The sequence below is a fragment of the Dama dama genome, chromosome 33, assembly GCF_033118175.1.
Source record: "Dama dama isolate Ldn47 chromosome 33, ASM3311817v1, whole genome shotgun sequence".
Classification (NCBI taxonomy): domain Eukaryota; kingdom Metazoa; phylum Chordata; class Mammalia; order Artiodactyla; family Cervidae; genus Dama; species Dama dama.
This window is the reverse complement of record NC_083713.1, coordinates 9865113-9878464: the sequence shown is the minus strand read 5'-3', so window position 1 is coordinate 9878464 and position 13352 is coordinate 9865113. Positions and strand designations below refer to the sequence as shown.

Below are 13352 nucleotides of genomic sequence, written 5' to 3'. Positions count from 1 at the left end.
GCTGATTTGCTGGCAGCAGGAGTTGACAAAAATAAAACTGACAGACAGCCCAAAGCTCTGCTCCTAGAGAGCTATGGAGGCAACTGAGACTGAAGGAGCAGTTGACCAAGTTCGGGAAGCAAGAGAAATAGGTGGTTCGGTTAGAAGATTACGTGGCACCCAGGATGTTCCTTTAGATGATGCCCTTTTTCACTGTGAATAGGGCTCAGATCAAGGCACCCTCCCGAGCCCAAACAGGGACTGGAGGCCCCAAGGAGAACTTGCAATTCACTGGTCACTAGCTGGTATACAAAGGGTAATGGCCCTGGGTGACACTGGTGCTGAGTGCAGCCTTGTTTATGGCAAGCCAGAGCAGTTTCCCGTTCCTAGTGCCTCACTGATGGCTGTGACGGCCAAGTGATGTAGATTCAGAACAGTGTGCTGCAGAGGCTGTGTCTGTGATGTGGATTGGGCTGCAAAGGCTGTGTCCTGTGATGAGTATACAGTAAAGGCTGGGTCCTGTGATGTAGGTTTAGAACAGTGTACTGCAAAGGCTGTGTCTGTGATGTGGATTGGGCTGCAAAGGCTGCATCTGTGATGAGTATACTGTAAAGGCTGGGTCCTGTGATGTAGGTTTAGTAGGACAGTGTACTGTAAAGGCTGTGTCTGTGATATGCTACTAACCTCTGATTCTCTTGCAGATTTAGAACAGTGTGAAAGCATCTGGAATCATGTGGGTGATCCATGAATACCACACAAAAAAAACCCCTCCTAGAAGGGGTGGGCCTGGCGCCTGCGGGGGAGGTTTGTGGATCCTTAATAAAAAAAAAAAAACCCAGCAGGGGTAGAGTTGCTCCTGGAGGCTTTCCTGAAATCTCACCAGGACAGATGGTGGACTGGACTCGGCCATGGAAGTAAAAGGCACCCCATGAGGGCAAGGACTGCAACATGAGTTCCAGGTGATACCTGGCACTGGATTTCTTATTTTGGGGATTAACTGCTGTTATAGCTACTGCTGTTGGGAGATGTAACTTCAAAGATCAGCATTACTTGCCAAGGGAATATCGCGGAAGATGGACTGTGCATAGATGGTGAGGTGAGAGACCCTGAAGGGGTAAATGTGGTTTAGTCGCCAAGTCATGTCCAACTCTTGCGACCCCATAGACTATAGCCTGAAGGGGTGGAATGTGGAGAAATTAGCAAGATGGCACGAGTCCGGCCCTCTCGCCCCATGTCCCGTGGACAATGACTTTGCACGGTGTGTAGCAGCTGAGGTTGCTTACGGTACCGCGCATGCGCATCATGAGGTACTCGCTCGGCCACAGGCTAGTGTGTGCCGTGCACCTGCATGAGCTTCACCATGAAAGCCCCAGCTGCTGCTGCTGCATCGGGGCTACACTGGAGCGATGTCACGGTTATGTTATAAGAGGTTACGCTATGGCTGTGTCACAGCTGCATTCTGGTTATGTTACGGCTGCTGCTACAGCTGCTGCATCAGCCAGAAGAGAGGCCGTGTTATGGCTTCCGAGCCAGCCAGGAGAGAATAAATGTGTCTGCAGTTCCTATGGCTCCTTGAGTCTCTTTCCAGTCGCTTAGCTTGTGCCTTGCATACCCTGGGTTTCGCGGTCACTGGGGACAGCGTGAACAGCAAGACAGCCACCAAATGCATTTACCACAAATATCCACAAACGTCTGATTCTGAGGTTTCAGAACTTCAGATGACAGATCTATAGTTATCTATCCCATAAGACTATGAGAATCAACTGAACTATTAACAATAAGTATCAGTACTTTGAATAGCACCTGGCATACCATAAGTGCTACATCAGAGTGACTTGTCATTTTTATGTTGCAAGGTGCTTGTCGGGTTGTATGAGGGTGCCTTAGCCCATTCAGGCTGCTATAACAAAAATACCATAGACTGCATAGCTTATACTGCATTTGATTCTCACAACTCTGGAGGCTGGGAAGTCAAGATCCAGACGCCTGCAGATTCAGTGTCTGGTGAGGTCTCACTTCCCAGTTCTCGCTGCATCCTCCCTCAGAAGGCAGAAGGGTGGAGAGAGCTCTCTGGTGTTTCCTTTATAAAGGTACTGATTCTCTCATGAGAGCTCGGCCTTCCTGACCTAACCACCTCTTAAAGGCCCCATCTCCAAATATCAACACATTGGCAATTAGATTTCAACATATGAATTTGGGGGGACAGATTCAGTCTATAGTGGAGATATAGAAAAATGAATAAAAATCATTTCTTCCTTACAACATGATAAACTAAGACCATCTAAGCTCTGGAAGGGTACTATTGGTACAATAGTAGGTAACATGTATTAAATGATTATCATATGCCAAGCAGTGTTAGATTTTTTAATGAATTATTTATTATTCATAAGCACTCTAAGGTGAATACTAATATCCCTCTTTTTAAAATATCGATAAAGGAGGCTGAGAGAGATCAAGTAATCTGCCCAAGATTAAGTAGTACACCCATTATTTAAACCTAAGCATTCTGACCTGAAGATTCATCCTCTTACCTATAACCTTAGGCCACCTCCTACAAGTTATATGTGTCAAATTTGACACTATAAAATTGGAAACCACAGTGTATCATGGTCAACAACATCTGCCAGTATTTCTCTACTTCCTTAACAATGACATTTTAAATTACCCATCATAATCTAATAATGCCAGCAAAACAAAGTCCAAACTTACCAAATGTTGCAGTATGATATTAGTCCTTTTGTATGAATTAAACCTGAAACAAATGTAGAATACAATGAACACAGTAATGTGGGTAGTCATGTTTCAACGTATAAATACTACATTCCCTTTTGCTTGCTTTAGCTTCTTTGAACAAAAGTTTAAACAAAAAGAACAAAAAGTTTAAAAAAAAAGTTTAATTCTCAGTCATTGTGGTATGAACACAAAACAATACAGCCACTTTAAAGAAAGTTTGGTGGTTTCATAAAAAACTAAGCATACCCTTATCATATGACCCAGCTATTGCACTCCTTGGTATTTACCCAAATGAGCTGAAAACTTACGTCCACCTACATGTGAATGTTGATGATGGCTTTATTCATACTAGTCAAAATGTGGATGTAACAAAGAGGTCCTTCAATAGCTGAATGGATAAACAAATGGTGGTATATATACACAATGAAATACTATTCAGCAATAAAAAGAAACACTACTCCATAAAAAAAAAAAAAAAAATAGAGAGGAGCCTTAAATATACACTGCTAAGCAAAAGCAGTCGATCTGAAAAGGCTATACATTGTGATCCCAAGCATAGGACATTCTGAAAACTATGGTAGGGTACAGACATTGTGTGTCCTAACACAACAAAATAGGACACATATTTTGTTTGAAGCTCCTCCTCAATGATTCCAAAGTGCAGACAAGTTGTCATTAAAATCAATACTTCATAAAAATTAACCTGAAGTGACAGATTCTAGCTTTAGAAGTATTTCTAAAATAAATTTCACATAGACTTTTAAAATCTGAACTATACTTACCCTAAAGCACAATTTCTAAAACTTTTTTCAACTTAATTCAAAAACTTCCAGAAAGAAAAATTAAGTATCAAAAAAATTAAGTGCTAATTTCTTTAGATCCAGAATAACACTGAACTCCTTTTTATTTGGTTAATATTTATTTGGCTGTGCCAGTTCTTAGTTGAGGCATGTGGGAGCTAGTTTCCTCATCAGGAATCAAATCCAGGCCTCCTGCATTGGGAACCCAGGAGTCTTAGCCACTTGCCCATAGGGAAGTCCCCCAGAATAACTCTGAATTCCTTAATGTTGTTGTTTAGTCACTAAGTCATGTCTGACTCTTTGCGACCCCATGGGCTGTAGCCCACCAGGCCTCTCTGTCCATGAGACTTCCCAGGCAAGAATACTGGATTGGGTTGCCATTTCCTTCTCCAGAATTCCTTAATGGCCAGTACCCAAATGTCACTTCAAGGCTAACGCTTCCAGACTGGCAAGTTTTATGTAATAATTGAAGGACTACCTGTAGCATAAAGAATAAACAGAAATACAAGGCCTGGCTTCAAGTCCCAGTTTTATTGATGAGAGAGAATTTTATTTCACTTGGGACTTCCCTGGTGGTCCAGTGATTAAGGCTCTGGGCTTCCACTGCAGGAGGTGTGGGTTCCATACCTGGTTGGGAAGCTAAGATCCCACGTGCTGTGTGATGTGGCCAAAAAAATTGTTTTTAAAAGTCAGAAAGACGGGGGGGAAAGTCAGAAAGATGAAAATGAGTACCATATAACATTGCTTATATGTAGAATCTAGAAAAATGGTACAGATGAACTTATTGGCAAAATAGAAATACAGTCGCAGATGCCAAGAATATTATGGTTACAGGAGGGATAGGGGGACGAATTGAGAGACTGGGGCTGACATATACAGTACTACACATAAAATAGGTAACTAATGAGAACCTACTGTTTAGCACAGGGAACTCCACTCAATGATCCGCGGTGACCTAAATGGGAAGGAAATCTATAGAAGAGGAGATATATGTATACGGACAAATGACGCACTTTGCCGTACAGCAGAAACTAACATAACATTGTAAAGCAACTATATTTCAATTTAAAAAAAATTTTTTTTAAAGGAAACTAACCCAAATTTGTTCCACCATTCCAGTATTGAAAAATTCAAGTTCACGCTAAAGGGGAAAAGGTGAATAAATCAATGAAGCTCAAAAAAATGTATTTCCTTTGAAGAAAGTTAATATAAACCTATAAAACATCAGTTCAAAGCACTGTATATCACATTTACAGGTCAAAAAAATCTCTGGACCAATTACTACAAAGCAAAATAGAAAACGAACTTAAGTACAACTAAGTTCCCTGCCAGATTCTACATAATCATATTACTTCTATATGTTCCAATTTATACTCAACTATTATTTAAAATCTGGTATTAATGTTTATAACTCAAAAGTCTATCTACATCTTCAGTCTCCAAGTAATTCTGAATTTATGATCTTCAGATTCCTTCCTGTTGGCTACCAGAATGCCATCTGGTGGAAGGGAAGTGGCATGCACATCCCAGCTACTGTTAATTAACTTATTCACTTGATAAGGCTTACTTCCTTCACATGATTATCAACTCTGCTGCTAGTAGCAGTTGTTCCAAAGGTGGTTCCTAGGCCTACATCATCAGTTTACCTGGGAACATGGTAGAAATGCAAATACTTGACCCCATCCTACACCTACTGAATCAGACACTGTGCAGAAAGGCTCAGAAACCTATGTTTAACAAACCCTCCAGGTGATCCTGATACATGCTAAGGTTAAAAACAACGAAGAAGAATGAGAAGCTTATCATTTAGATTTTTGATTATCAAAAAAAAAAGCACACATGGGCTTACAAAATTAACTTTCAGTGAACCTGTTCAAGATGACCATATAATAAAAATAGTGCTTAATGAAGATTATTACAGCAGAAGCAGGCAAAGTAGAATGTGAATAGAAGATCAAGTACAAGGCCAAGTAATTCAGACATAAACTGATGAAGAGCAACTGTGGAAACAAAAGCATGATTTACAAAGTTATTATGAAGTAAAAACTCAATGGAAAAGAAAAAGAATCGTGCCAACAATGACCCCAAGATTTCAAGCCAGGAGAATCGGGAGAAATAGGTAGTGAAAAGGTTGGAAAGGAAACTATCCGGTTTGTAGGATGAAATATGAATTCTATTTTTAATTTCTTGAGTTTATAATGGTATAAGTAAAAATATTCAACAGTGAGTGGAGAAGAGACCAGAGTTTGAAAGAAAGGTTAGCTAAAGCCATATCAACAAGTTACATGCATAGACAATTAGTGAGGCATACAAACCTCTCAGTTCTCTATGGGGAATACATTAGAAAGTTGTGGCTGAAACCTGTGGCCTGATGGCTGCCTGTGCCTACCAATGTGTTGTATGGTTACCAGGATTTTAAAATGACAAAGATTTTTAAAATCAAGAGATTTCACTTAAAAATGCAGTTTTCCAGCCTTTCCAGAAATACTGACTGTTATGGAAACCCTGGGCCTAAGTTTCACAATGGCAACAGTACCCCGGGCTGAAAAGCTGTCTCCTTGAGACAGAGGGCTCTCTATTGCTCACTTGTTGTTTAGCCGCTAAGTCACATCTGACTCTTTGCGGCCCCATGGACTGTAGCCCACCAGGATCCTCTGTCTGTGAGATTTCCCAGGCAGGAATACTGGAGTGGATTGCCATTTCCTTCTCCAGGGGATCTTCCCAGCCCAGGATCGAACCCACGTCTCCTGCACGGGCAGGCAGATTCCTCCCTGCTGAACCGCCAGGGAGGACCCCCCGCCACCGCTCACTAGTTCCCAGCTCAGCCCCACTGCTGCTCCCAGCCAGCACCACTCACCGCTCCCATCTGAGCACCTGCATCTGAGCTGGTGACTCAGCGCAGGAAGGGGTTACAGTCGATGGGGTCCTTCCTCCAATGGAAGGACTGATGCAGAAGCTGAAGCTCCAATACTCTGGCCACCTGATTTAAAGAGCTAACTCACTGGAAAAGACCCTGGTGCCGGTAAAGATTGAAGGCAGGAGGAGACGAGGGCAACAGAGGATGAGATGGTGGGATGACATCACCGACTGGATGGACATGAGTGTGAGTCCACTCTGGGAGTCGGACACGACTGAGCGACTAACACTTTCACTTTCAGCATAGAAAAAAACATAACTGAATCAAGTATTGAGTCTTCAGAAATAACTACATAGAAGTAAAGAGAGGTAGACCAAGAAGCAAACCGAAAGAACCCAGTTCAGCAAACCACAGAGGAGATGCAGGAGGGAATGAGCATTACTAACAACTTAAGGGGTCAGGCTCTTTGAGGAGGCTCCCTGATCACCCACTGCCTTCTAAACCCGGTTTTCTTTTCCTCTAAGACACTGATCCCCAGAGTTGATAACTATTACTTTTGTTTAAATATCTGTTTCTGATCTGATCTCCTTGGACTTCAAGGATCTGAAGTAAGAAACAATAAGAACAAATAGTCTAGTTCAGCCACTGGATAACAGAAGTGCCTAGGATACTTTCTCCCAGGAGCGGTTAACAGAACAGTAAGTACCGCTGAATTCACGAAGTAAACTGGAGCCAAATCTTTGAAACCCACGCTGGGAAGCTTTAATTTAAGAGGTAAGAGGACAACCTCTAAAAGCTTCTAAGCAGAGAAATGGATGGCACTGAAGTAAACATTAGTAAGATTAATATGGCAGCCATGTACCAAGTAAGATGGTAGGCAAGGAGAGAGGGGATCAGGGGGCAGACAGACTGAAACCACAATCACAGACAACTAGCCCATCTGATCACAGGACCACAGTCTTGTCTAACTCAATGAGACTAAGCCATGCCGTGTGGGGCCACCCAAGATGGCCGGGTCATGGTGGAGAGGTCTGACAGAATGTGGTCCACTGGAGAAGGGAATGGCAAACCACTTCAGTATTCTAGCCTTGAGAACCCCATGAACAGTATGAAAAGGCAAAATGATAGGATACTGAAAGAGGAACTCCCCAGGTCAGTAGGTGCCCAATATGCTACTGGAGATCAGTGGAGAAATAACTCCAGAAAGAATGAAGGGATGGAGCCAAAGCAAAAACAACAACCAGTTGTGAATGGGACTGGTGATGGAAGCAGGGTTCGATGCTGTAAAGAGCAATATTGCATAGGAACCTGGAATGTTAGGTCCATGAATCAAGGCAAATTGGAAGTGGTCAAACAGGAGATGACAAGAGTGAACATCTACATTCTAGGAATCAGCGAACTAAGATGGACTGGAATGGGTGAATTTAACTCAGATGACTACTACTACTACTGTGGGCAGGAATAACTTAGAAGAAATGGAGTAGCCATCATAGTCAACAAAAGAGTCTGAAATGCAGTACTTGGATGCAATCTCAAAAATGACAGAATGATCTCTGTTCGTTTCCAAGGCAAAGCATTCAGTACAACGGTAATCCAAGTCTATGCCCCGACCAGTAATGCTGAAGAAGCTGAACAGTTCTATGAAGACCTACAAGACCTTCTAGAACTAACATTCAAAAAAGATGTCCTTTTTATTTTAGGGGACTGGAATGCAAAAGTAGGAAATCAAGACACATCTGAAGTAACAGGCAAATTTGGCCCTCGAGTACAGAATGAAGCTGGACAAAGGCTAATAGAGTTCTGCCAAGAGAACGCACTGGTCATAGCAAACACCCTCTTCCAACAATACAGGAGAAGACTCTACACATGGACATCACCAGATGGTCGACACCGAAATCAGACTGATTATATTCTTTGCAGCCAAAGATGGAGAAGCTCTATACAGTCAGCAAAAGCAAGACCGGGAGCTGACTGTGGCTCAGATCATGAACTCCTTATTGCCAAATTCAGACTAACACTGAAGAAAGTGGAGAAAACCAATAGACCATTCAGGTATGACGTAAATCAAATCCCTTATGACTACACAGGGGAAGTGAGAAATAGATTTAAGGGACTAGAGCTGATAGAGTGCCTGATGAACTATGGATGGAGGTTTGTGACACTGTACAGGAGACAGAAATTAAGACCATCCCCAAGAAAAAGAAATGCAAAAAAGCAAAATGGTTGTCTGAGGAGGCCTTGCAAATAGCTGTGAAAAGAAGAGAAGCAAAAAGCAAAGGAGAAAAGGAAAGATATTCCCATTTGAATGCAGAGTTCCAAAGAACAGCAAGGAGAGATAAGAAGGCCTTCCTCAGTGATCAATGCAAAGAAATAGGAAAACAATAGAATGGGAAAGACTAGAGATCTCCTCAAGAAAATTAGAGATACCAAGGGAACATTTCATGCAAAGATGGGCTCAATAAAGGACAGAAATGGTGGGACCTAACAGAAGCAGAAGATATTAAGAGATGGCAAGAATACACAGAAGAACTGTACAAAAAAGATCTTCATGACCCAGGTAATCACGATGGTGTGATCACTCACCTAGAGCCAGACATCCTGGAATGGGAAGCGAAGTGGGCCTTAGGAAGCATCACAATGAACAAAGCTAGTGGAGGTGATGGAATTCCAGTTGAGCTATTTCAAATCCTGAAAGATGACGCTGTGAAAGTGCTGCACTCAATATGCCAACAAATTTGGAAAACTCAGCAGTGGCCACAGGATTGGAAAAGGTCAGTTTTCATCCCAATCCCAAAGAAAGACAATCCCAAAGAATGCTCAAACTACCACACAGTTGCACTCATCTCACACTCTAGTAAAGTAATGCTCAAAATTCTCCAAGCCAGGCTTCAGCAATACGTGAACCATGAACTTCCAGACGTTCAAGCTGGTTTTAGAAAAGACAGAGGAACCAGAGATCAAAATGCCAACATCCACTGGATTACTGAAAAAGCAAGAGAGTTCCAGAAAACCATCTATTTCTGCTTTATTGACTATGCCAAAGCCTTTGACTGTGTGGATCACAACAAACTGTGGAAAATTCTGAAAGAGATGGGAATACCAGACCACCTGACCTGCCTCTTGAGTAATTTGTATGCAGGTCAGGAAGCAACAGTTAGAACTGGACATGGAACAACAGACTGGTTCCAAATAGGAAAAGGAGTACGTCAAGGCTGTATATTGTCACCCTGCTTATTTAACTTATATGCAGAGTACATCATGAGAAACGCTGGGCTGGAGGAAGCACAAGCTGGAATCAAGATTGCCGGGAGAAATATCAATAACCTCAGATATGCAGATGACACCACCCTTATGGCAGAAAGTGAGGAAGAACTAAAGAGCCTCTTGATGAAAGTGAAAGAGGAGAGTGAAAGCTCAATATTAAGAAAACTAAGATCATGGCATCAGTCCCATCACTTCATGGCAAATAGATGGGGCAACAGTGGACACAGTGGCTGACTTTTCTGGGCTCCAAAATCACTGCAGATGGTGATTGCAGCCATGAAATTAAAAGACGCTTGCTCCTTGGAAGGAAAGTTATGACCAACCTAGACAACATATTAAAAAGCAGAGACGTTACTTTGCCAACAAAGGTCCGTCTAGTCAAGGCTATGGTTTTTCCAGTGGTCATGTATGGATGTGAGAGTTGGACTATAAAGAAGGCTGAGTGCAGAAGAACTGATGCTTTTGAACTGTGGTGTTGGAGAAGACTCTTGAGAGTCCCTTGGACTGCAAGGAGATCCAAGCAGTCCATCCTAAAGGAGAACAGTCCTGGGTGTTCATTGGAAGGACTGATGCTGAAGCTGAAACTCCAATACTTTGGCCACCTGATGAGAAGAGCTGACTCATTGGAAAGGCCCCTGATGCTGGGAAAGATTGAGGGCAGGAGGAGAAGGGGACAACAGAGGATGAGATGATTTGATGGCATCACCGATTCGATGGACATGGGTTTGGGTGGACTCTGAGAGTTGGTGATGGACAGGGAGGCCTAGCGTGCTGTGGTTCATGGGGTCGCAAAGAGTCAGACATGACTGAGCAACTGAACTGAACATGTGCAGAATCTATTCAAATTGCAAACAGATGAGAGATAAATCAGCAGTCATGTACGGATGCGAGAGTTGGAAGGCTGAGCGCCAAAGAATTGATGCTTTTGATCTGTAGTGCTGGAGAAGACTTTCGAGAGACCCTTGGACAGCAAGGAGATCAAACCAGTCAATCTTAAAGGAAATCAACCCTGAATATTCATTGGAAGACTGATGCTGAAGCTGAAGCTCCAATCCTCTGGCAACCTGATTTGAAGAGCTTACTCACTGGAAAAGACCCTGATGCTGGGAAAGATTGAAGGCAGAAGGAGAAGGCGACAACAGAGCATGAGCTGATTGGATGGCATCACTGACTCAGCAGACATGAGTTTGAGTAAACTCGGGAAGATGGTGAAGGACAGGGAAGTCTGGTGAGCTGCAGTCCAAAGGGTCCCAAAGAGTCAGACATGACTTTGGGGACTGAACAAGAGACAAATCAAGTTTCCACAAAATGAACGCATGATAAGATCATGAGAAGAGTGTTCAAATTCAAATCAGCAGGAAGAGATAAGGATTAGGAGTGTGGGAGAACTTAGATAACTTCAGGAATCTAAAAGGATGGGTAGTACTAAGAAGTTGAAAGTGCAAAGGTGGAACAAGGGTTGCAGTTATGTCCAAATGTACATCTGCAGTGCAAAGAAGACATTCAGGTGGTTGTGAATAGTACTAGAGCTCAGGATAAATTGGGGTTAGTCATACAAACTTGAAAGTTATCTTCAGAGTGAGGTACTCTATTGGGGAACAATGATGACAACAAATTCCAAGGGCTGTATTGGCACCAGGGCAAGATAAGTAGTGAAGAATGGTAGTAGGAAAGCAAGGCGCTGGCCGAAAAGCCAAGCGAAGCCAGACTTTAAGGACTGGACAACAATGTCAACCACAGCACAGAGGCCCTACTTTCTCTCAGAAAACTTTGGCACTCTATAACTTAATACATTTGTAGACTACATTGTTATAGACTGGATGAAACTCGCCTCTGTTCTCTGCTTTGCTAGGGTAATACCCATACCAGGCCTAGCCCTGGAAAACGCATCTCTGATCAAAGCCCCCAAATGGGTCCGGGACTTGCCTGATCAGTGCACCTTGCAATTCGGGGAGGTACAAAACCAACCTGAACTCTGGAAATGATAAAGTCTTTCCCAAGTCATTTAATTTTGTTAATAAATATGCCTTCCCAATTTGTTTCTCAAACAATTTGATATTTGTTCAAAGCTTCAAAAAAGCAGCAGCAGTGATTACATATACCGATTTTCTTTATATCTGCCAAGTCTCTCTGTGAGCTAGTTAGAGTCACAGGGACAACTAATTTCAAGGTATAAAAATAAACAAGTTAATTTTTTTTTTAAAAAACACACGGGGAGAAGGAAAGCAACTCTTCTATTTTTTTTTCAAATACTGAACAACAGGTCCGCCGCGTGCATTCATGCTGTCCTTTCAGTCGTGTCCGACTTTTTGCCACCCTGTGGCCCATAAGCCCACCAGGCTCCTCTGCCCATGAGATTCTCCAGGCGAGAATACTGGAGCGGGTTGCCATGCCCACCTCCAGGGGATCTTCCAGACCCAGGGATCAAACCCACATCTCTTATGTCTCCTGCACTGGCAGGAGGGTTCTTTACCACTAGCGGCACATGGGAAGCCCCCTAGGCCCATGGATACCTGTCAAAACAAGACACATTGCTCTAAAGCTGTGTGTGCTAAGTCTCTTTACTCGTGTCCAACTCTTCGGACCCTATGGACTATAGCCGGCCAGGCTTCTCTGTCCGTGGGATTCTCCAGGCAAGAATACTGTAGTGGGTTGCCATTTACTCCTCCAGGAGTTCTTCCCCATCCGGGGATGGAACCCGTGGTCTCTTATGTCTCCTGGATAGGCAGGTGGGTTTCTGACCACTAGAGCCACCTAGGAAGCCCCCTCTAAAGCCGTAACTATCCTTAAATCAAAAAACCACTCCAATCTCTTTTCCCCATGGCAAAAGCCAAGGTTAAAAACCCCAGGAATTTCAGCTTTCAAGCTAATTAGCCGGTTCTCCCTTCAAGTGGTCCCAGCTGCTACCTGATAATGCACCGGGGGCAGGCAAACGGCCTCAGGACTGCTGCAGCCTAACTGCCCTTCTACAGTGATGCTACCAGATTTTCTCAGCTGAGCTCAAGCTGCATTGGGCAGTACTTTCAAAAGTTAAACATGTCTGCACACATACTTCCCCAAGGCAAGCTGCGTGTGCGCAACACACGGCTCAAAGTTTCATACACCTATACCAATGCTGGAATCATGCGACAGAGCGGAACAATAGTCACACCACGAGCACAGAGATACCTGGCAAAGCACGAATGTTTGTTAGCAGCACAAAAAATGCCATAAAATTCCTCCAAGTTGAAACTCTGCGCGTCCCTCAAACTTACTCAACTCTAAAGAAGGAAAGGAACGGGGGTCAGGCTGCCTAAGAGCCAGAGAGGTAGAAAACGAAGGCGATGCTGAGAAGACGGTGCTAGAAGGAGTAAGGCGAGACTCGGAGGAGGTGGGTGGGGGGTTGATCCGGGCGAGTCGGGTCTGAGCGCTGCGTCTCCAAAGGCGACACGAAACTTCAAGGCCAGACAGTCCCCACTCCCGACCTTTTTCATCCGGGCAACCGCAAGTGACGAGGCTGTCCTTAGCTGCTCGCGTACTCACCTCGACATGAGTCTGCACAACTCCTGCAGCCCCATTGCCAAAACACCGGAGCATAAAGCAGCGCTGACTGAGCTGCCCACTCAGCGTGGCTCCTCACGTCAGACCCGCCTACTGCCGCCAGACGCCTCCGGAAACAGACGGCAAGTCCTCCAGAGGGCTAGAGAGGCCCAGAGCAGGCCTTTCCGCTGCGCCGCGCT

General features: G+C 43.7%; 1 protein-coding gene across 11 annotated transcripts in view; it reads right to left on the bottom strand.

The window, feature by feature from the left end:
* The window catches only part of HIBCH (3-hydroxyisobutyryl-CoA hydrolase), a 107460-nt gene extending 94108 nt beyond the window's left edge, over window positions 1-13352 (bottom strand). For 10 of the 11 annotated variants that reach the window (XM_061135617.1, XM_061135621.1, XM_061135619.1 and 7 more), the window contains exons 1-2: window positions 13156-13290; window positions 2689-2731 (exon numbers count right to left, since the gene is read on the bottom strand). In XM_061135617.1, the coding sequence (XP_060991600.1) occupies window positions 2689-2731; window positions 13156-13190 (78 nt within the window). In that variant the 5' untranslated portion in view covers window positions 13191-13290. Of the gene's footprint in view, window positions 1-2688; window positions 2732-13155 lie in introns of all 11 variants that reach the window. The other variant, XM_061135611.1, reaches the window with a different exon arrangement.